This window comes from Panthera uncia, assembly GCF_023721935.1.
Source record: "Panthera uncia isolate 11264 chromosome B3 unlocalized genomic scaffold, Puncia_PCG_1.0 HiC_scaffold_1, whole genome shotgun sequence".
Classification (NCBI taxonomy): Eukaryota; Metazoa; Chordata; class Mammalia; order Carnivora; family Felidae; genus Panthera; species Panthera uncia.
The window spans coordinates 64,908,983-64,933,933 of record NW_026057582.1 but is presented as its reverse complement, the minus strand read 5'-3'; the positions used below and the strand labels follow the sequence as shown (position 1 = coordinate 64,933,933).

Sequence of the window (24,951 nt, the reverse complement as noted above, 5' to 3'; positions counted from 1 at the left end):
GTTTGAGTGCCGTATCGGACTCCACGATGACATCATAGAGCCTGCTTGGGATTCTCTCTCCCTCTCTTTCTTTGTCCCCCCCCCCCACCACGCTCAAAATAAATAAACATAAAATATATTATGTGTGTGTGTATATATTAAAATATGCTGAACATAATATTTAGTTGCCTCTAGTTTAATATGTATTCTGATTCATTGAGTTACCTACAACTAAATCTTGTAAGCCCTAAAAATGTTAAGAAACTCACATAAATTATGACCTAAGTTATAACATTTCCAGCTGCAGTAGTACAGAAAGCCAATGGATTAGGTCTACACACAACTAGCTAATTATCTAGGACCCTGGCAAACTCACCACATCTCTGGGACTGATTATTAAAAAAAAAAACAAAAAAAAAAACAAAAAAAAAACATAAAAAGGAATGTTTTTACTGGATCAATGGTATCCAATCCTAGAGGTGCACCTGAATCATCATAGATGCTTTTTAGGAATAAAGTTAAGATTCCACCCTTAGCAGAGTGAATTAAATATACTGGATCATTTGTATGATCATAAAAAGATTTTAGAGCATGTTTAAAACAAAGAACAATTTGTAAACACTGTTTTCCTACCCTGGCATCCTAAAAATTTTTCTTCTGTTGATAACATGTAATATAGAGAATATTCATCATAAACATATATGAACTTGGCATGTGTGTGCATGCATGGGTTTATGGGTAAAGCACTTTTAAACTTCACAGAAACTTATTATACCTAAATATGCTTTTTACATTTTTCCCCTGAAATAGTTAGTTTGTAACACTAAAATATTATAAAATGTGGATTATAAATTTCTCTAAACATCAGTACTTGTGCTCTAAGCCATGCAGGTTAATAAGGTCCATTCTTGTTTAGCCATTGTAAACAACTAAAAACTAGACAAAATATATGAAAAAGTGATTTTCAAACACTGGACAATATGCAACACAGGACCGTGATCCTCCAGAAAATAGAAACAAACAAGGTAATTTCCTTAGGCCCAGACACAAATTTCTTGCTAAGGTGTTAAGAAGAGGGAACACAGAATCCAGCACTATGAGTTGAGGAAATGGAGATCTGTGTTTGAAGAGGCTAAAAGCAAACAGAATATGTAGAGGATGAGTTCAGGATTAGGGAGCCAAGCAAAAAAGACCTCTAGAAATCCGCAAAGTGATCAGCATGTCTCTAGCAAATATTCCGCAAAATGATCAGCATGTCTCTAGCAAATACTAGACCACTCATTTCTAGGGGAATACTCCGTAAGGTTGGGCAAAGAACAAACGGAAAACTGTAAGCTGAATAATTAATTCCCAGAGATCATACAAGATGGTCAGAAAGTTGCATTCTAAATCCTGAACAATTTCCAAATTTGATAAAAACTGTAAGCTCACGAAGAAATTTAAACAATCCTGAGCAGGTATGAACACTCACATGTACACACATACACAAACACACCAAGCACAGCAAAGGACAGCAAAGTCAAATTGCTAAAAATCAGTGATAATATCATAAGAACAGCCAGAATAAGCAAAGATGTTGTGAGAAAAGATTTATGTTATATAACAAGGAACTAAGACAAGAAATGGAGCAAATTTCTCAATGGAGACTATGCACATCAGGTGACGAGGGAACATCTCTCAAAGTGCCTGAAAAACAATTAGCCAAAAGTCCTTGTGGGCATTGAAAATATCCATCAAAAATGAAGGCCAGGGGTACCTGGGTGGCTCAGCTAACTGTCCAACTCTTGATTTCAGCTCAGGTAATGATCTCAAGTTTCATGAGTTCAGGGCCTCACACTGAGCTCTGTGCTTGCAGTGTGGTCTGCTTAAGATTCTCTCTCTCCTTCTCTCCCTGCCCCTCCCCTGATTGCTCTCTCTCAAAAACTAAATTAAAAAAAAAAAAAAAGAAGGCCAAATAAAAATGTTTTCAGGGGCGCGTGAGTGGCTCAGTCAGTTAAGCATCTGACTCTTGATTTCAGCTCATGATCTCACAGTAGTAAGATCAAACCCCAAGACCTCCTCAAGCTGGGCGTGGAGACTGTTTAAGATTCTCTCTCCCTATTCCTCTGCCCCTCTTACACTCATGCTCTCTCTCAAAAAAACTTTTTTCAGACAAATAAAATTTGAGGGAATTTTCTGGGTTGTCTTTTCATTTTCTAAACAATGTACCTAGAAGAACAGAAATTGAATTATGATAAAGTAAAACTTACTGATTTTTTTAAATTCTTTTATAGTATAACCTTTTTTTTTTTTTTAATTTTTAAGTAATCTCCACACCCAAGGTGGGCCGTGAATTCACAACCCTGAGATCAAGAGTCAGATGCTTTTTCAACTGACCCAGCCATGGGCCCCTACGGTATAATCTTTTAACATCCTATTTAAGAAGTCACTGCCAAGCTCAAAGTCAGTAAGAGTTTCTTCCTTTTCCTCTAAAAGTTTTATAATTTTAGCCCGTACATTTCAGTCTATGACTTTTTTTTCTGTCAATTTTTTATGTGGTACCCATGGTAAGGGTCAAACTTTCGTTTTTGTGTGTGTATATCCACTTATTCAAGCATCACTTGTTGAAAAGATCATCTTTTCTTCATTGAACTGCCTTAGCACTTTGGTTGAAAATCAACTGACCATGTATGTGTGGGCCATTAACCTATTCCCCCCCCCCCCCCCCTCCCCCCCCCTCCCCCCCCCTCCCTGCTAACCTACCTTTTACAGTTAAGACTTGAAATCTGCTGGTAGATGTCCTTCAACTTATTCCTTTTCAATGTTGCTTTGGCTATTCTAGGTCCCTAGAATTCTCATATGTTAGAATTTTCTTGTTAATTTCCACAAAAGCTGGGCATCTATAACCTTTTTTATAAGTTTTTATTGAAATTCTAGTTAACGAACAGTGTAATATTAGTTTCAAGTGTACAATACAATGACTTAACATTTTCATACATTACCCTGTGCTCATCACAAGTGTACTCCTTAATCTCCATCACCTATTTCACCCAGCCCCCATCCCTCTCCCCTCTAGTCACTATCAGTTTGTTCTCTACAGTTAAGAGTCTGTTTTTTAGTTTGTGTCTTTCTCCATTTCACCCACTCTTTGCTAGTTTGCTTTCTTTCTTAAATTCCACACAAGTGAAATCATATGGTATTTGTAACCTATTTCTTGGATAAAAGAATTCCGGGGGGGATCACCTAATATCACCTCATTTTTTTAAGTTTCTTTATTTATTTTGAGAGAGAGAGAGAGAGAGAGAGAGAGAGCGCACCCAAAAATGTGTGTGAGTGGGGGAGGGGCAGAGAGAGAGGGAGAGAGAGAATCCTAAGCAGGCGCCAGGCTGTCAGCGCAGAGACTAATGTGAGGCATGTACCCACAATCCATGAGATCATGACCTAAGGCTGAAATCAAGAGTCAGACGCTTAACCTACTGGGCCACCCAGGCGCACCCAGGTATCACCTCTTATTTTGTTTTGTTGTTAAATCCCTCAGGTTCCTCAAGTAATTTAGGAATATCTCTATCACTCACCCTCTCAGGATTCTACAATAAAAACCTATACTCTACCATTCTCTCAAAAATATTACCTCTCTGTCACTAATATATAGGAAGCATTCACTACATGTTAGGTCTCAGTGCCGGAATCTGTAGAGACAGATAAGGCATATTTTAAATTTGCAATCTAAGGCAAGATTATCAATGGATACTGAAACTCACAGGTATGGAGCACCGGGGTGACTCAGTCAGTTAAGCATATGACTTTGGCTCAAGTCATGATCTCACTGTTTGTGAGTTCAAGCCCCACATGGGGCTCTTGGCTGTCAGCACAGAGCCAGCTTTGGATCCTCTGTCTCCCTTGTCTCTCTGCCCCTCCCCTGCTTGCATGCTGTCTGCACATGCCTGCTCTCTCTCTCTCTCTCAAAAATAAACTTAAAAAAAAAAGAAAGAAACAAACAAACAAACTCATGGGTATACGTTTAATGAGTAACCATAGATTTACACAGTCTCCCTATAAATAAATTACTTATTAATTACAAAAGGAAAAAGAGTAACTCTGTGATAGAGAAACCAGACAGAGACAAACAACCAAGTGATCCAAGTAACATCATCAGCAAAAAAGCAGACACTGTGTGCCTCTAAGAGAAGGCACATTATACGTTGAGAAAAACATAACATCCCCTCTGTGATTTCCCTGCTTAAAACACATAATCTGAATCTAACCACATAGAATCACAAACGCAAAGTAAGGGTCACTGTCCAGATTAACTGGACTGTCCTCTTCACAAATGCCAAGGCTATGAAAGAAAAAGAAAGGCTGGGTTCTCAGGAACATGATAACTAAATGTAATACATGCTCCTGGATTCGATTCTAGACCAGGGGGGAAAACTGCTATTAAGGACAACAGCAAATTCGAATATGGTCTTTGAATTAAATATAGTTTTATATAAATATTAAATTTCCTGATTTTGATAACTATACCAGGATTATACAAGAGAACGTCCTGGTTTTTTGGTGAAGTTTTAGAGTGTTAAAAGAGGCACTATGTATCCATGCCCAGTGTAGGATTCAAACTCAAAACTCTGAGATCAACAGCCTCATGTTCTACCAACTAACCCAGCCAGGTGCCCCTCAAATATTTCTTAAATGTACACATACACACACACACATGCACGCACACACACATAGTGTCTATGCAAAGTTAATAGGGCAAAATGTCAATAATTAGTAAATTATAAAGAACACTCCAACACTCACAATTTTTTTGTAAGTTTTAAATTTTATCAATAATTTTTTAAAGTACCACTACTTCACACTGCCATTATTTTGCCAAAAGCCATCATAAATTAGAACTAGATTTCCTCAAAGATACCCTATTCCGGATAACCCTGCAATTAAGATCACTCACTTTTTCTGGTTTTGATTCCTCTTCATTCTCATCATCAGAGGAAGGACCTGCCAAAGTTGACACTTTGCTAATTACACCAAGTCTGGCTAGCTGATCCAAAAAAATATCACCACCTTTATCCACCAAATCCCTTATGATCTGCAATGCCAGCAAGTGACCATCATCATCATCCTGGGAGGGAAAAAAAAGAAAATTATGGGAAAATGATAAAAGTAAGTTTAGTTGCCTGAAGTAGACAAATGCAGTTGTTTCTCAGACAAAACAATTTACTGAACTTAAAAATTAAATTATCTTACTGACCATTGTCTAAAGGAAATTAAAGGTACATGAGTCTCAAAAAAGATAAAAAGCTCACCTCCTGATCAAGGACGGTTGCAGTGATTTCCACTAGTACTGTAGGCAAATTGTGACCAACATCAGAATCACAAACTTCTTTTAAGAGTGCTTCAGAGCAAAAATGAATCATTTTTCGAATGAGAGCAAGACTTGCTTTCCTTAAAAAATAAAAAAAAAAAAAAAAAGACTTTTAGGAAGCCAGGGTAAGAAGCTAAAATAAAATAAAATGCAGCTATACATTAATGAAAACTAAAATATCCAATGGTAAGTTTTATACATTCTGCTAAAAAGTACACTTTAATAAAAGTATATAGGGGCGCCTGGGTGGCTCAGCCGGTTGAGCGTCTGACTTCAGCTCGGGTCATGATCTCACGGTTCGTAAGTTTGAGCCCTGCATCAGGCTCTGTGCTGACAGCACAGAGCCTGGAGCCTGCTTCGGATTCTGTGTCTCCCTCTCTCTCTGCCCCTCCCTCCCTCTCACTCTCTCTCTCTCTCTCTCTCTCAAATAAATAAACATTAAAAAAAATTTTTTAAAGTATACAGAAAAGGGGCACCTGGGTGGCTCAGTTAGTTGAGCATCCAACTTCGGCTCTGGTCATGATCTCACGGTTCATGAGTTTGGGCCCCGCATCAGGCTCTGTGCTGACAGCTCAGAGCCTGGAGCCTGCTTCCGATTCTGTGTCTCCCTCTCTCTCTGTCCCTCCCCCACACACGCTCTGTCTCTCTCTGCTTCTCAAAAATACATAAAACTAATTAAAAAAAAATTTTTTTTAATAAAAAAAGTATACAAAAAATAATACTAGCACTAGTTTATGTTCACTTTAGGCAATTTCACAAAATTTCTGTTAATACAGTAAACTCATTACAACTGAAATTATCTTTAAACTTTCTTAAATGTGCTATTCTATTTTATATTTAACAGCATGGCTATTAACATGTCATGGTAATTTTAGAAAATCAAGTAAAGAGTAAGTTGTAACTATCTTAAAATTCCCTATAACCGAAAACACAAGGCTCTAACTTAAAATATCTGGTAATTTATATGGAAATCAATTCTCAAATTAAGCATTTTTGTCCTCTGTCAAATTTAAACTCATGGTCACTATAGTTATGCCTCATATAAATGAAAATAAGAGATTCAAGTAATCCCATGTCCCTAAATATTCCAACTGTTAACAATTCAGCATGCTTCCTTTTCCTTCTCATCCACTGCTTTGCTCAGAACATAGATACTCCATAAAATCACACAAACTAATCTCAAGGAACCTGTTCTTTTAAAATAAAATAAATATATATCCACACACTTTTAAATTATAATAGACTAAAAGGAGACTGATCTATTACAGAAAAGACAAAAGTTCATCTGACACATATTTTCTAAGCGTAGAACAAAATCCTAGGCACCAAGCTGTAGATATCATTAATTCTGGGGTAACCTGCACAGGAAAGGATGGAGGGACAAAATTGCTACTAAAGTCCATGAAAGCATGTACACAGCTGTATTTCTATAGCATGATGTGCATCCTTACTCTCTCTGGCTGCAATTGCTAAGACCAAACATTCTTCAACTAAAAAAAGTATTTTATTACAAATTCATGTACATTACAGAAAATGGCAGGTCAATGAAGGGCAAACTGCCCTAATAGGATTAGTTCTTTCCAGTTTTTGTTAATGGTTATTTATATTTGGTTGTAAAATAAAAATATTTATATATTGTCTATCTGTCACTATAGCGCTAAGCCATTATAAGCAGAAACCCTTTTACGTATTTTAAAGACACTACACTTCATTTAATCCCTACAACAAACCCTATGAGGTGGGTTTTATTAGCTCAGTTTTACAGATGAATAAGTGAAACAAAGAAAGGTAGGCAAGTCTGCTAAGGTCACAGGGCTAATACATTACAGAACCTAAACTCAAACTCTTCTGTTAACTAATACACTATAAATAGTATTCAGAACCTACAATTTTCCTCTCTAACACTATTATATAAATTATGACCATTTAGCTTGCAAGGCTTTTCTATTATAAAGTGCCCTATTTTTGTGGAAAGTTTTATTTCTTCATTGGAAGGATTCTTGGATCTAAAGGTCTAAAAACTTTCTTATGCACTGAATGTGTATCAGTACTGAATCCATACTTGGCAAACTGATTTTTAAAAAGGCTATTAAGCAACAACATGTACAGACCTTGAGGGTATTATACTAAATGAAAAAAGCCAGAGAATGACAAACAATGAATGGTATCACACATGTGGAATCCAAAAAAAAAAAAAAAAAAAAAGGGTCAACTCACAGAGATGACAGAGTAGAAAAGTGGTTGCCAGGGACTGAGAGTAAGGAAACTGTAAGATGAATGAGGTGTGAGGATCTACTGTAAAACATGATGACTATAGGTAATAACACCATGCTACGTAACTGAAATTTGCTGAGGGCAGAACTTAAACATTCTCACACACACACTAAAAGATAAACATGTGATGTGATGGATGTATTAGTTAACAAGATGTGAATCCTTTCACAAGGTATACATATGTCAAATCACCAAGACATATATGCTTTAAAAATCCTAAGATTTTATGCCAATTATACCTCCATAATTATACCTAATATTTTTCTGTCAATTTCTTGAACACTTTGCTATGTCTTCAGCTCATTTAAAGAGGCTCTTACGTTTTTACCAAAAACCTCTATGTGTGCTTTGTAAAAAAACAAAACAAAACAAAACAGTATCCCTTGGTCACAGTTGCTAACAAGTATTTATTTGGATTTATATTGCTGGTAATTTTTTGGCTCTTGGTAATATTGTTTCTCATATGTAGCTTTTTTTTTTAATAGACTAAATTTGAATAACAATCTAAATAAATTTAACATGATAGCACTAACACAAACAAGCTTTGAAAGTCATTCTTCCTATCAAATTCTGATAAACATTCAAGAATATTTTTTTCCACATTTTTAAAAATTTGCTTTAAATTCACCTAGAATTTGGTTAGATATACAGTGTATAGAACTAACCTGATTTTTTTACATCAAAACACAAAAAAGACATTCTTTTATTTTTTTAAGTTTATTTATTTAGGGCAGGGGGAGAGAGAATGCATACGACTAAGCAGGGGAGGAGCAAAGGAGAGAGAAAATCTTAAGGAGGCTCCACATTCAGTGAGGAGCCTGATGTGGGGCTCAATCCCATGACCCTGAGATCATAACCTGAGCTGAAATCAAGAGTCAGTTGCTCAACCGACTGAGCCACCCAGACGCCCCACAAAGTAGACATTCTAATGCCATTTAATAACCCTCCCTTCTCTCAAATGATCTATGAAATCTCCATTATAACACATCCAATTCTTATATATTATTGGCTCAATTTGGGGGGCTAGACTATTGTACGGATTTATAAACTCATGCTAGTTATCATAAAGATTTAATTACTGTAAGTTTATACTAGCTGTTCAGATTATTAAAATCTCACACATTCATTCGTCCAGATGAACTTTACGATCTGTCAAGTTCTAAAACAAACTCTGTAGTTATTTTTAAAACGGCATAATCTCTGAATTAATTTTGGCAGAATTTATATCTTTATAATATTTAATATTTTCATCCAAGAACAATTTCCCCTTTTATTCAACCAAGTCCTACTTTTTTCTCAAAAAAAATTGGATCCTCAACGATTTCTGAAAAGTAAACTCAATCTTTGTCCAGTTATTGACACTAACTCCAAAGCTGTTTACCAAACCTCTTCAAAATTCTATGCAGCCTTTCCTTAAAAACAAAGTGTACAGTCCTAGGTCTAATCATAACAAAAATACATAAATAAAATCATTATGTTGTACACTTTTAACTAATACAATTATATCTCCATTAACAGGAGAGAAGAATCTTAGAATACTATCAGGTTTTTACATACTACACCACCATTAAAACTGCCCTCCTATGAGGCATAGCTGAATATGGTGTTTTTTTCAGTAGTTTACAAAGCCAGACACCATGCAAAAGTAAAGTCTTCTCTTGAAAATGCCTACAATAGATGGTATGCTAAGTTTGTTCATAACATACCATTTAAAAAAATAAATAAAGACAGGGGCGCCTAGATGGCTCAGTCAGTTAAGCGCGTGACTCTTGATTTCGGCTCAGGTCATGAGCTCACAGGTCGTTGGATTGAACCCTGCATCAAGTTCTGTGCTGACAGTGCAGAGCCTGCTTGGGATTCTCTCTCTGCCCTTTTCCCTGACTCATTCTCTCTCGCTCAAAATAAATAAACATTAAAAAAAAGGACAGAAGGAAAGGAGGAAGGAAGGAAGCAAAGAAAGGATATTGCTATCCTGTTTAAAAGCCCTAGGGCACATGGGTGGCTCAGTTGGTTAAGCGTCTGACTTTGGCTCAGGTCACAATCTCACAGTTTGTGAGTTTGAGCCCCACGTCAGGCTCTGTGCTGACAGCTCAGAGCCTGGAGCCTACTTCAGATTCTGTGTCTCCCTCTCTCTCTCTGCCCCTCCCCCGCTTGTGCACTGTCTCTGTCTCTCTCTCTCTCTCAAAAATAAACATTAAAAAATAATAATTAAAAAAAAAAAGCCTTTACTAATCTGTCATACGATTTTTATTTCCTAAGCAGACACTGTGCATTACAGAATATTGACAGGTAACAGCTACAGTCCATACATTGTAGACCCTCCTTTAACAGTATGATCAGAGTACACAGGCTGAGTATTCAACTATTCAACTCTTAAAATGAGGGGCACCTGGGCAGCTCAATTGGTTGCACATCCAACTCTTGATTTCGGCTCAGGTCGTGATCTCACCATTGGTGAGATGGAGCCCCGTGTGGGACTCCACACTAACAGTGCAGAGCCTGCTTGGGACTCTCTCTTTCTCCATCTCTCTCTCTTTGCCCCTCTCTTGCTCACGTTCTCTCAAAATAAGTAAATAAACTTTAAAATAAATCTTAAAATGAAATGGTAAAAAAATCAGGTTGTAACCTACTCCCCCTTGTTTTTAATTTTTTTAAATAATGCTAAATAATTCTGTAAGTGAACTTTTTTCAAATACCTCTAAAATATTAGGCACTATGCTAAACACTTAATCACATCTAATTTTTTTTCTTTTACCTAAAGAGAATTTAGTGTAATTATCTCCACCTTAGAGATAAATCAATTAAGATCAAAGAAGTTAAGTACTTTGCTCATGGCCACCTATCTAGAAATGGCAATGCTGGCATCTGGGCCCACTTTGCACTGACTCCAGAGGCTGAGCTCTTACCTAAAACTTGGGCTTTCTTACTTGCCACAATTAAATGTGTCTATTTATTACCTGGGAGAATTTGGCATCAAATGCACTAAACTAAAATTACATTTAGATAACCTTAAAACATTTAAAAGGGTGACAAAATAAACATCTAATAAAAGAACCCTCTTACATGGTAGCATACTTTATAATTTTCTGATGACCTTATCATGAAGCAATTCTACTCCAAATATATCAGGATTCTTTTATTATACTGACAGCTAGTCCTCTAAAATTTTCAGGTCAAATTATCTTGTTCAAAAATGAACTTGCTCACTCAAGACAATTCTAAGTTTTATTAAAAAAAAAAAAAAAGGTGGCCCCACTAACACCTACATCTCTGTAAGCTATTTGGAGAAGAATAAAAACCAAGTACTTCATGTTCACAGTGAATTGTCTTACTGACACTTTTCTCCTACTTAAAGCATGCTGCTTGCAGTTTAATGTCAACTCTTAGGCACTTGATCCTACGAAACTACATGTTCTAAAGACCTCCTTAACTTAAAATGACCAAAATAAAATTCTCAATCATTCAGCCAAAAATTCAGCAGTCATTCTTCACCCTTTTCTTACCCTCATCACTCGTATCAAACTGGTCATCAATCCCTTATACAACCCATCTCTCAACCTTCCGAACCAATCCAGCCCCCAAGCAAATGTTTGAAGTTCACAATGAACTGTTTAATAGCCTTCTTGCTCTCCCCCAGTCTTTTTCTCCACTGGGCTGCCAGTGTAATCTTTAAAATCACAAAATCAACTGTGACAAATATCCTCACAGGTATTTAATGACCCTTCTTTAACTCTGGAGTAAAGTCCATGCTCATTAGCATGGGCCACAGGGGCCTTCCATAGGTCATAAAGGCTCCTACTTTATATTATTGACTGAGCTATCCAAACATATCACAGTAATCCAAACATACTCCATTGATACTAAAATACTTGCTATTGCTAACAAAGCACACTCACTCATGCACTAAATATTTATTGAGTTACCTACTAAGTATCAAACCCTATTCTATACCTCCTTGTCTTTGCAGCAGTATACAGGGCTAGCTCTCATGGAGTTTACTTTAGAGGGAAGGCAATAAAACAAACAAAAGTCAAAGAAGAGCAAGATTTCAGACACTGAAAGCTCTATGAGGACTGCAAAACATCATAATTTATGTGAAATGTGTCCTAGGGGTAAATTTAAATTAGGTGGATAAAGATCAGTGGACAAAACATTTGAACTGAGACCTAAATGATATGAAGCAACAGACCATTCAAAAGACCCGAGGACAGGGGTGCCGGGGCAGCTCAGTCAGTTAAGCGTGTGACTTTGGCTAAGGTCATAAGCTCAGAGTTCGTAGGTTGAGCCCCACATCAGCTGACAGCTGACAATGTGGAGCCTGCTTGGGATTCTCCCTCTCTACCTCTCTCTGCTCCTCCCTGACTTGTGCACTCTATCTCAAAATAAATAAAACTTAAAAATAAAAAGTTCAACTGCACACAGGCAACATGCTATATATGAAAAAATTAGCTGAAGTACAGGTATTAAATCCTGAAAAAAGTTAACAGTTTATTATACTTTATTTTACTTAACAATCTAGGAAGTTTGCAGCTATCAGCAGTTCCAGTGCAATTACAGGTGCAACTGGGAATTCAGGGATCTGTGTGGAGCTGTTAGTATAGTGAATCTTATACATAAAATACATGTATACTTTTGATAGCATATGTGAGGGGATCTCTCTAAAACTGACTTTATCTCTCAACATGGCTTTTATTGTTCCAGATGTTAATGCATGTTCTCTTTTTACAATAAATTCGTGACCGTAAGATATCAATTTGACATACATGGTTTCAGTGCCTTCATAGGCACCATGGGTTTTCTCTTCTCCATCCATTATATTCTTAGGAAATTCTAATTTGCTTCCACAGGAACTTTAGCAGTTTCTCATCAGCCCTGCAGCCACTGCATAAGGTCCCACACCACCACAGCCTCTACTCCAGGGCTGCTCCACCATGACCAGCTGCCTGTTGCCAAGGGTCTAAATCTCACTTTTTTTTTTTTTTTAATGTTTTATTTATTTAGAGAGAGTGCATGGGGAAGGGGCAGTGAGAGGAGGACAGAGGATCTGAAGCCGGCTCTGCACTGACAGCAGCAAGCCTAATGTGGGGCTCGAACTCACAAACCGCGGGATCATGACCTGAGCTGAAGTCAGATGCTCATCCGACTAAGCCACTCAGGTGCCCCTAAATCTCACTTCTGCATTAAAATTTTCTCCAATTTGCACAGCCTGATTAGCTGTTAAGTCATCTATATTCCCAGAGAACTCTGATGGTATGTTTAATCACTCACTACTCTGTATTATTACTCACATCGTCCTCACTAAACTGCAAGGGTACAGTGAACAAAAGCCAAGTCCCATTTATTTGGGTAACTCTTCCAATAACCATCTCACACTGCCTCTACCTAAAAGGCCTCCATAAAGCTCAATAAATGTTTGCTGTACTTACCAAAATTTCTCTAGAGTTGATATTCAGAGAGCTACAAAAACTCTTAGGAATCTAGTCTTCTTCACTTTCTAAACTCCTTAAGTCAGATCATCAGAAGAAAAGATTTAACTCTCCAATCAAATTTCCAACCTAACTTCTTATGAAATCTAACAATCTAACTTATGATACCTTTTCAATATTAAAATAAAGTTCAATCCTTTTAGAAGAGGAAATCAATAGTGTACAAATGGCATAATTTAACTAGTAAACACAAATACTATGAATAACTACCTTATTGAAGGCAGCATAGTTTGCTGAAATGTCTGTGCAAACACTGGCAATAATCTTTTCAAGTATATAGGTGCCATTTCCGGATCTCCTTTTGGCTCATTACATTCTTCTTCATCTTTATTTGTATCTTTCTTTTTCTTATCATCTCCTTTATTAACTGGACACATCCAATCACCTGCAGATATTATTCAATAAATAAACTTTTGGAAACTTTTTCTCTCAATGAAAAAAAAAAAAAAAACATTAAGATGAATGTACCCAATTTCAAACTATAATTATCCCTAATTAACAATATTAAATTGAAATTAAGATAGTATATCTATCAAAGGTATTTGTAAGAATACTACTGTTCCAAATTTTTTGCATATAAGCTGCAAAAGCAAGCACATGAATACTAAAGAACATTAGTCACACCAATAAACTGAATCTCAACTTAAGGAAATAATTTTGGATATTCCACTTGATTCCAGAAATTATCTCATAAATATTCTGTATTCATCTACTCATTGAAAACTTGAAAATTTGGTCAAAGTACTTCAGCTACACAATCCCCAACTATTCTTTACGACATTCCCATGCCCCTTAAACTTTTGATTTTGTCATTCTGGAATCACGCACTCACAGTCTCAAAGTACACTAAATAGCACACTATTAAAGGTTTATCAAATGTGAAAGTATACGTACATAATTATTTGACTTCAGAGAAAAAACTCATTTATATAATGTTAATATATATACAAAAAGCTATGTCTGTAAAAGTGAAGCTGAAAAGTAATAGCAGATGGCTTAAAGACAAAGATTTTGCCACTCACCTGGAGACTGAAGAATAGCTACTACTTCACTGTGGCCCCTTTCCCGAGCTTTATCTAATGGAGTCTTCCCATCTTCATCTCTCAGATCTGGGTTTGCACCATGCCGTAACAGAGTCTAGAAAAGTAAAGCATTTAATTTGAATATAAGAACTGACACCTTATTTCTTCAATATCCAATTCTGCAATCATTAGACTGTACCCAAGGATTTCAGATTCTCATAATTACTTAAAGCAGGCACCAACTCAAATCACTAGTTTTTTGCATATATCACCTAAAAGTGGTCTATCTATATCTAAATCTCTAAAATATTAGAGATTAATTTCACTTGGTTATTTATTAACAACTCGAATGAAGTACATTCACATCTGAACCTATCATCTTCTCCATCAAACTCCTCCCAATATTTTTTAACGCAGAGGTACTAGTGTAAGTTTGTGACATGGTAATTTCCTCATTTCCTATGCAGTACCAATTACCAAGTTAAATCAATTCTCCTTGAACAAACTACAAAATTTATGTCTTAAATACTAATTCACCCTATTCACTTTTTTTTTTTTAAATGTTTATTTTGAGACAGAGACAAGAGAGTGCAATTGAGAGAGGGGCAGAGAGAGAGGGAGAGAATCTCAAGCAGGCTCCACACTGTTAGCATGGAGCTGACGCAGGGCTCAATCCCACAAACTGAGATCGTGACCTGAGCTGAAACCAAGAGTCAGACATTTAACCAAATCAGCCACCCAGGTGCCCCTACTGTTCACTCATTTTTAATGGTCACTGGACTCTCTCCCTAGCAGACTGTAAGTTCCAACAGAGAACACATCTCATGTTTTTCTTATCAGTCTCAGAGCTGCAGTTTTTTAAACTACGTCATGATGTGATATATCTGACAAATAAGTGAATACATAAACACATCTGGAAAGTATGCAGTACCGGCTAAAAAATCCAAACTGCTGGGGTTTGAATCATAATTCAGTATTTTACCAAATCTAGGATGCCACAGATTATTAGATACATCATTAATTACCACGAAGAAAGAAAAAGATGCCAGTTAAATTGTGGAACATGCTTTCCTATTGCTTGGGTTTTGAATGTATTGAAAGAACTTTCTTAAAGTTAAGATTTTTTTCACACATTACTTGGACAAACATAAAAAAGAAAATATAAATGAACTATAAGGTATTCTGAACCTTCCTCATATTCTGAGCACAATTCTTCATAATTAATTACTTTTTGATTCAAAATCAACAAGATCTGTATTTCTACAAACAATGCTATCATCTGTGCCATAAAGAGCATTAATGATGCAGCATTTCTGAGCGCTCCTCTATCAGACAGGAGTCTTTACTGAAATCACTAAATCCATTTCAGTTTTTGTTGCATGAACAGGTAATGGTAACTATGCTGCAATTTCTATCCGGTCAACAGCAATTATACAACATTTCCTATTTAAGAGATGTGAAAATGTGTATGGAGGGGGAAGAGGGAAAGTGGCAGTGTATCACAGAATCAATTAAAACCAGAAGGATCTATGAAGATTAAATGATAAGGCATGTTAAATACCTAAGACACTGGCTAGCACAGAGTTAAGTGCTCAGTACTACCTATCATATCATTGTTAGTAATAGCAGCTATTGCTCACTGTAGGCTGATGTATAACCAAGACAGGTTAGGGTTAGATACAATTCATTTGGCTCTTTCTCTCCCACTCAACCACTCATAACTGCAAAACAGTACAGGTCAAAAGAAAACAGGTCAATATAAATTTCTTATTATCCTTAGAAGCATCAATCTCTCTAAAAACTAACCAATTCAAATTGACAGAATTTGGCCTTGAAGAAAACACCTTTCCCAAGTTAGAAAGTGAAGTTGTTATCCCAAATTTTCTGATAGTGTAAAGACAATAACAGCAACTATCATTTGAGCATCTATGATGTGTTGACTGCTACACTGTTTTTCATGTATTTTTTTCTAATTACAACAATAATCATGCTATGAATATACATACATTTAATTGATAAAACTTCACGTCAAATTTTTGCTGAAGTGCTAACAATCTTTTTACTAATAAGTTGAAACTTGAATCCAAGTGTGCCTGACTTAGTAGCAGACTAACATTACACTGTGTCAAATTACTTCACAATATGAATTTTCTAGAGACCTAGATCAGTCTCACATTTGGTTCAATTCAGCCCTTATCATTTGATTTTGCTGGACCTCAATTTCTCTCCTAAGTGTAAAAAGAACTTTCCAAGGTCCTTTGCTAACCTAAGAGTCAAAAATATTATGATTCTTCAGCAAATAAGTTATTTGCTTTAATGATAAACAAAAATAACACAAATATGTACAAGGTTACTTGGTGCCAAGAGTAAGAAAGAAAAGACAAAGTGTTTAGCAACAGGTGACTGGCCGAATAAATCTGTGGTATATCTACATAGGGTAAGTATACACATGTAAAAAAGTTACCCAAATGCTAAAAGGAAAAGGACTTCAATATATACTATTAAATGAAAAAAAGCATAGATCAGTGTATGTAACATGCTACATTTTGTATAAGGAGGGAATAAACATATATATTTGTTTGTATCTATGCTAAGAAATACTAAAAAAATAAAAAACGCTTACTTATAATGAGCAATGGGGAATGGGGTGAATGGAGATGGCATGGAAGCATGACTTATCAGAATAAAAGTTTTTATATCATTCTAATTTTGGAACCACGTAAATGTTAAATATTAATAATTTAAAAACCTGGATTTTACCTTTGCTACTTGAGGTCTTCCAAAACATGCAGCATAATGTAATGATGATGACCTTTGACCCCTATTAACATCAGCACCTCTTTCACAAAGAAATTCTACCTGTAAAATTATGAAGAATCATAAAGTTGCCTTATTAACAGTTCTGTCTTTGATTTAAAACACTAGCTTTTATTTATCAGCTTACCATTTCCTGAGTTCCAAAAGCAGAGGCCCAGTTTAATAGAGTCTGACCCACATCATCCATAAAATTTACTTCAAAGGCTGGAAGTTTGAAGGAGAAAAATAAGTTTTTAAAAATCTAACAAAATAACACTGAACTTCTCTACAGTGGGAACCATTTCAAAACTGTTATTAATAACCACTAACCACAAAATCCAGAGCCAATTTTAAACACTTAAGTAAACTGTACAGTAGTAAATAACCCACAAATTCTGCTAAGAAAAAAAAATATTCTAAAATGTTTAAGCCACTGAAGATTCACCAGGCTGGAAGCCTTAAAAATAAACATAAAATAAGGAACAAAAAAACTATATAACACAACTCAACAGGATACAAGTTTCCTTTACTCATTTGATTTACTCATTTAATAGGCATTTATTCTGGTCTTACCATGTACCAGGCTGGTAATTATATACATGGGGAGAGGATACAGAAGTGGATGGCCATTCTATTATCTGGCTCAACTGCTAAAACTACTGTCCATAATCTAAAAACTAGAAATTGCCCATATAATTCCTTATCTCACACATTTTTCTTTTTATATTTAAAAAAATATTTTCCGACCTCCTGTGTCAATTGCATCTATAAGTGCATCGGTATCTTTACTTCGAATACAGTCTATAAGCTGCCGATGTGAGCGCTCCCCGGAGCTATCCAATCTGCGAAGTCCTGGGATTCTGCCTGTAGATCCAGCACTAGACTTTGGCAAAGCTTTTCGTCCTTCAAATAATAGCACCAAGAGAAGGTCAACCAAACGCATGGTATCAAGCACACATCTTTCATCACCCTGCAATGCACTTTCAATTGAATCCGGAAGTTCTGACCTCAGGAGATCCTAGAAAGGGAATGGGAGAAAAGTTCAATATATTTGCATTATACAAAAACACTTTTTCTGCAAGATTAAAAATCAAAGATTCAAAAACACTCTTACGTGTGTGACTACTGGAGAGCCTCTGCAAAGTGTTGAGAGCAGACTTACAATTGTCGACACCTGGTTACTCAATTTGGAATCTGCAGCTGTGGAAGGCGCTCCTGTAGTGCTGCGACCTGGTTTACAAGCTGATGATGGTCCTGATACAGTACCACCAGCAGCAGCCATGCGAGATAACAGCTCCTCAGTTAATCCATGCTTCGCTAATGGAGCTGGGTCAACACCACGACGGGTAAATCGGTCTGCTAGTGATGCAAAACAACGCAGAGCTCCATCTGAAACCTAATGATGTAAAGAATATGCATATGGATAAAATTCACCTAAAAAGGGCTAAAGGTGAGTACTGCTAATTTCATTACTGAGAGTATAAGAAAGGCAGCTACAGAAAGGATATAAGGTCTAGATTTTAATCCTGGCTCCACATTCTGCTAACTCTATGACCTATGGATGTTACTTAACTGCTTAACGAGCTGTTTCCTGATATGTTAAATGGGGTAATAGTAATAGTATTTATAATTCACTGTCCAAGCTTAAATAAGATGATATATATGAAGAATCCAGATAGGCAGTGAAAGCTCAATAAATACGATTATTATGAACAACGCTGCCAAAATAACCAATGAATAACCAAAAATAACTAAATGGAATGGTAAAAAGGCATTTAAAAGTCCAGTTCTATTTCCTAAAGTATGCTCATTCAAAAAAATTTTACACATATAAGATTTTAAATGCTGTGTTATTTTACTTCAATGAGAACTAAAGTCAACAAAATTGTGCTGAGTCATCAAATCACACTGAGTATAAGGTAACTTTAAAAAATTATATATTTCTGAAATGTTTAAATTTTACAAATAAACTCATCATGTTTATAATTTAAAATGTTTGGGGGCTCAGTTGGTTAAGTATCTGACTTTGGCTCTGGTCATGATCTCACGTTTTGTGAGTTCGAGTCCTGTGTCAGGCTCTCTACTGACAGGTTGGAGCTCGGAGCCTGCTTTGGATTCTGTGTCCCCCTCTCTCTCTGCCTCTCCCCTGCACTTGCTCGCTCTTTCTCTCTCAAAAATAAACATTAAAAAAATTTTTTAATAAAAAATGTTTCACTGCCGAAACATAAAAGGAATACCGTATAGAAATATAAAATGAGAAAAAGAAAACAGAATTACCTCTACTTCATCAGAGTACACTATAAATCACTTTTTGAATACAAAGTATACAACAGTGATTTATTTACCTGATGATCCTCATGTTTTAATAAACTAGACAGAGATTCCACACAAATTTCTAAAGAAGAATCTTGAGGTTCCATTTTGCCACAGAGTCTTGATACCACAGCCATGGCAGAGTGCAAGGTATCTTTATGAACCAAGTGTCCGCTGTCACGAATGAAGGTAAGCACACAATTTAAGCCACCAGCCTCGAAGACTGCTCCTGACTCACGAGTACATATCAGTTCTAACACCTACAATTAACAAAAGAATACAGTAAGTCCAATTTTAATTTTCTAGCATCACAGAAAACATAATGTACCCTCTAAATTACTTAGTAGCCATACTTTAAAAAGTAGAGCAAAATGAAGTATTATATTTAATTTAGTTTAATACATGCAAGGTGTCATCATTTCAAGTGTTATCAATGTTAAAAAATTGATAGATTCAGGGCGCCTGGGTTGCTCAGTTGGTTGAACATCTGACTTCAGCTCAGGTCATGATCTCGTGGTTCATGAGTTCAAGCCCCCCACACATGGCTCACTGCTGTCAGCCTATCAGCTGAACTGACTTCAGATCCTCTATCTCCCTATCTCTGCCCCTCCCCCTCTTCGCTCTCCCAAAAATTAAAAAATTAAAAAATTTGATATATCTTACATTATTTTATGTATTAAGTCTTCAAAATCCCATGTAGGTTTTATATTTATAGCACATCTTTGTTTGGGGTAGCCACATTTGAAATGTCCTATATGGCGACCACGCTGGACACTATTGGTTCAGATGCTAAGGACTATATAGCAAGCTAAGCAATTAAAGTAACTAAGCAAAAGTTTACAAAGGTCCTAGACATTTAAAAAAATCATTAAATGCTTGCTATTACATTATTCATCATCCTCACACTTATTCTAGGAAGGTCAAAACATTAAAAACCAACTTTGATTTCTAAATTATGTTGATGTTTAAGGAGTTTGGGTAGAAGTAATGAGTTAACAGAGTCCACAGATCTTATGAGCATACCAGAAATTTAGACTATTCTTTAAGCAAGAAAAAAAAATTTTTTTAAGCAAGAAAAATATTTTCAGCATAAAAATAATACGATCAGGTTTCTAGTTAATAACTGGGAATGCAGCACAGAAAGAGTGTAGAGGCAAATGCAAAAAAAAAATTAAAGCATGAATATTCAAGACAGGATGAGAGCTTAACTAAGGCAGTTAACAGAGACAAACAAAAGGAAATAAATCAGAAAAGCACTTGATTATGAATTACATGTGTGGAGTGGATAAAGTACAGGTTTCTGTTTAGAGTGACTGGGTGAAGTTGATGACAATTATCAAAATAACTGTATCTGTAGTGAAAGATCATGAATTCAGACATCTAGCTGGAGTTGTCCAACAAGCCTTTGAAAATGGAGTCTAGAGAGAGGTCAGGCCTACAGATAAGAATGTCTGAATGGTATTGATGTTAATAGATAAGACAGTGTAGGCAAATTTATATAGTTTTAAGAAGGTAAAAAAGAACCTTATATAATATCACCACTAAAGAATAAATCAGTAACAATAATCTGCAAAGGAAACAGAAAAAGGGAGAGGAGGGTGTAAGAGACAAGATGAAAATATGAGTCTGTGAATAAACAGTGGAGTAAAATAACAGACCTGAAACATGAAGTGACATGATCAAGAGACTGAGAAGAGAAAAAAAGCTCTAAACAGGAAAACATATACCTCTTCCTCCGAGGCTACAGACAGAAATAAATCTACATATGAAGAGGCAGAAAATCAAGACAGTAACACCTACATCCGCAGCTCTCAAAGTGGAAAGAAGACATTTTTAGGAATCCTTGAAATAAAAATTTTTTCCTAATACAATACCATGACCATAATTATTTTTTTCATTCTCACTCTCTCGGGAGTATACAGCGGAGTTTTTGAGAAGCTGTGTGTGATATAGCAACAGACTGAATCCCAAAGTAGGTATGACGATCCACCTTTTTTTTTTTTTTTTTTTTTAATATTTATTTTTGAGAGAGACACAGAGCATGAGCGGGGGAGGGCCAGAGAGAGGGAGACACAGAATCTGAAGCAGGCTCCAGGCTCTGAACTGTCAGCACAGAGCCTGACGTGGGACTAGAACCACGAACCGTGAGAACATGACCTGAGCCGAAGTCGGACACCTAACCAACCGAGCCACCCAAGTGCCCCCCACCTGTCTTCTATTAAGCCAGACACTACCAAAGACATACAAAAGTGCTTAACAATGCTACTGTTCTAATTTTCTATTTGTTCAAGAAATAATTATTTTCATTAACAGGGGCACCTGGGTGGCTCAGTTGGTTAAGCCTCTGACTTCGGCTCAGATCATGATCTCACCGTTTATGAGTTCAAGCCCCATAACAGGCTCTGTGCTGACAGCTCAGATCCTGGAACCTGCTTCGGATTCTGTGTCTCCCTCTCTCTCTCTGTCTCTCTCTCTCTCTGCCCCTCCCCAGCTTGCTGTGTCTCTTTCAAAAAATAAAACAATTAAAAAAATTTTTAAAGGTACTTTAACATATGAGTTTGTTATTTTCAGATAAATATTCTAAATTTCTGTTTTAATATCTAATATAGTAAATATAAATATATAACCTACATAAACAAAAGCTCTTTGAGGGCCCTTCAATAGTAAGGTTGTAAAGTGATCCTGAGAAAGTGTGAAAACTGCTGACCTAGAGCAGCAAGAATCATAACAAGAATGAAACAGGAATCATAAAAAGAAAATCATACAAAATCTAAATGTGTTCATTAAGTACATCTAATAAAGCCACTAGCCCAGTACTGGTGCTTTTAAAATCACAAAGTTTATAATTAGTCCCACCAGGAATGAAAACAAAACAGCTAACTCTAAAAGAAGTATAGCAAAATGGTTAGGGGCACCGTGGTTCAGTCAGTTAAGCATCCAACTCTTAAACTCAGCTCAGGTCATGATCCAGGAGGGATTGAGTCCCAAATCAGGCTGTGCATTGGGTGTGGAGGCTGATTAGGATTCTCATTTTCTCTCTCTCTCTCAAATGGAATGGAATGGAATGGAATGGAATGGAATGGAATGGAATGGAATGGAAAGGAAAGGAACAAGGAACGAGGAACAAGGAACAAGGAACAAGGAAAAAGGAAAGGAAGGAAGAAAACTAGTTAAATCCATGGGCCCTAGAACCAGACTTCCTAATGTTCATATTCCTAATCTTCAAATTTTGACTGTGCCACAATTATATCAACCCCAGTGAAGTTACTCAACTTAAGTATGCTTGAATTATTTGAGAAAGTAGAAATGCTGATGTTAGCAGCACCTATGTCATATGAAGTTGTCATGAAGGTTTAAATGAACACATGTACAGTGTTCAGCACAATGTCTGACTCCAAAAGTCAATGTTACTTGTGGTTGCTGTTATTACTATTTTCAGAGAAAATCATTTGGCTAACAACAGGGATAACCTATCTCAAAATGATTGTGGCTACCAGAAACCCAAGAGCCAGCACAGAAGCGCATGAGCAGTGAGTGACCCACAATTTTCCATCAAAGATAAGATTTCTTTCCCCAAACCACACAGGATCTTCTCCAGTGCCACAAGGACCGTGATTTCCATTGCTGTCAACCACTCTCAAAGAATAATGAAAGAATTTTTTTAGCAAAATATATTTTTTATTCTCTAAGTGACCTTCAAATGGGCCAATAAATAACAAAGACTTACCTTTACACATTGTTCAGCTAAGTCTCTGCTAGTCCTGTTATTAAGTTCGACCACAACTAAACGATTACAAAGTGCTTTTATAGCTCCATCAACCCCAACAATCCTTCGGGTGCATTCTGCAGATACATCCAGGTAGTATGTGATGGCACGGGCTGTCACCTCTAACACATTGTCCGGAGCACTTTCATCAAGAAAAATTTTGCAGAGGGCTGGTAAGAAAGTGCGAGGAGGACATCTGTAGTGAAAAAAAATCATATTACACCTAGAATTACTAAATTCTTCACATCAAAATATTAACAAAATAATAAATAAAAACTGTAACATAATACAGCACGTTTTATACTGTATCTGCATGTGTATTAGGCAGTATTTCTCACAATGCTTTTGTTTCTATAACAATTCTCACATGCTAATTTCATCACTGCTGAAAATATCAAGTTAGCAGTTTAAAGTAGCAGCATTATCTTGAAACCCCGTTAAAAAAAATTCCTACTCAATACTCAGCTCGAACATCAACTCCTCTGTAAAACCTTCCCTAACCTCTTCAGATAGCTAAGTGGTACTTTCATGTTCCTAAGACCTCATACAAACAGTGCCCATGCTATGTAATCTATCATTTTATTTCCTTATTTACATTAAAAGGTCCTGAAGGCCAGGAACATCATTCAATTCCTGTTTTATGGGAACAAGTACTGATTTGGGGTTTAACAGACAAAGGGAAAACATACAACTTTGTAATCTTTCTGGTCCAATTTCCCCATTTGTAAAGCAAAGATAATATCTAAAGAATACTTACTTTATATGGATGTTACAAAAATTAAATAAAATTATATAAACACTTAGCTCAGTACATTGGAACCGTATTAAACTAATTAACTTTAGCTCTCCCTCCCTCCTATGAATAGTCTAATGCCTGCTAATATAAACCTGCATAAAACAGTTTTATCAAAAGTAGAATTTGTGAGGTACCAATAATATCCCCTATATTTTATCAACACTTAAAATATGAAAGACCATGATTTACATTTCATAGAAATCTCAGTTACATGAAATCAAATACATTATTCTAACTTCTCTGCACAAACTAAGCTTTAAATGGACTACAGATAACACAAAAGGTAGTGTGCTCTAAATGTTTTAGTGGAATTACTTTGTCCTCCAAATTTTTGTGTGCGTACCTTTAAAACTATCTGTATGAACATCAAAGCAACTCTACTCTTAATCTGCTTAGATGATCTTAACTTAAGGAGTCCACCAGCAGGAATAGTACCAAAGATTTCAGAAGATCTCTTGCAGAGGCACCTGGATGTCTTAGTCTGTTAAGCATCTGACTCTTGATTTCAGCTCAGGACATCATCACTCAGTTCATGAGATTGAGCCCTTCGTAGTGCTCTGCTCTCACAGTGTGGAGCCTGCTTGGGATTCTTTCTCTCCCTCTCTATCGCCACTTCACCCTCTCTATCTCAGCCCCACCCTCTCCCTCTATGCCCCTCCTCTGCTATCACTCTCACTTCAAAATAAATAAGCTAAAAAAAAAAAAAATCTCTTGCATTCCATGATTTACCAGTCATTGATTAAACACAGGTGGTTTTTATTAGTCCACAACACTAGCAATCTCTGTCACACAGTCACTTATAATCTTCCTGAGCAGGAAATGCTCTGAGGCAACATTATAAGAGATAGTCCTCTAGCTCTCAGGTAAGATTAAAAAAATTTTTAATTTTTTTAGAGGTAAGATCAGAAGACTGACTAGCATATCAGAATCTTAAAGCACTTTTGCTGCTGTCTACCTATGCATATGTAGTAAACTGAAGAAATGAAAAGAGACTATAAAAATGTTAATACTATTGGGGAACAACATAGTCTTTTTTTTTTTTTACATTTATTTTGAGAGGCAGAAAGCATGTGAACATGTGCGCATGCACACGCAGGGGAGGGGAAGACAGAGAGGGAGAAAGAGAATACCACGCAGGCTCTGCACCATCAGCACAGAGCCCAAAGCGGTGCTCA

At 36.3% G+C, this 24,951-nt stretch overlaps 2 protein-coding genes and 1 non-coding gene across 8 annotated transcripts in view; 1 reads left to right on the top strand and 2 right to left on the bottom strand.

Moving 5' to 3' along the window:
- Positions 1-24,951, bottom strand: part of HECTD1 (HECT domain E3 ubiquitin protein ligase 1) — a 90,005-nt gene that overhangs the window by 45,835 nt on the left and 19,219 nt on the right. For all 6 annotated transcript variants that reach the window (XM_049612931.1, XM_049612935.1, XM_049612933.1 and 3 more), the window contains exons 3-12: positions 22,942-23,176; positions 19,247-19,474; positions 18,016-18,297; positions 17,649-17,919; positions 17,050-17,126; positions 16,866-16,964; positions 14,106-14,220; positions 13,294-13,468; positions 5,265-5,403; positions 4,910-5,080 (exon numbers count right to left, since the gene is read on the bottom strand). In XM_049612931.1, coding sequence (XP_049468888.1) covers positions 4,910-5,080; positions 5,265-5,403; positions 13,294-13,468; positions 14,106-14,220; positions 16,866-16,964; positions 17,050-17,126; positions 17,649-17,919; positions 18,016-18,297; positions 19,247-19,474; positions 22,942-23,176 — 1,792 coding nt within the window. The remainder of the gene's footprint in view (positions 1-4,909; positions 5,081-5,264; positions 5,404-13,293; positions 13,469-14,105; positions 14,221-16,865; positions 16,965-17,049; positions 17,127-17,648; positions 17,920-18,015; positions 18,298-19,246; positions 19,475-22,941; positions 23,177-24,951) is intronic.
- On the bottom strand, positions 5,416-13,264 carry LOC125909600 (elongin-C-like). The gene has a single exon (XM_049612943.1). The coding sequence runs from the start codon at positions 12,408-12,410 to the stop codon at positions 12,105-12,107; it is 306 nt and encodes a 101-aa protein (XP_049468900.1). The 5' UTR covers positions 12,411-13,264; the 3' UTR covers positions 5,416-12,104.
- LOC125910613 (small nucleolar RNA SNORA15) lies at positions 9,186-9,326 on the top strand. The gene has a single exon (XR_007454107.1). It is a non-coding gene; the product is annotated as a small nucleolar RNA SNORA15 (small nucleolar RNA).

Bases quoted from the DNA above. Each gene is read 5' to 3' on its own strand.
- LOC125909600 (XM_049612943.1), bottom strand. From the start codon at position 12,410: ATGGATGGAGAAGAGAAAACCCATGGTGCCTATGAAGGCACTGAAACC.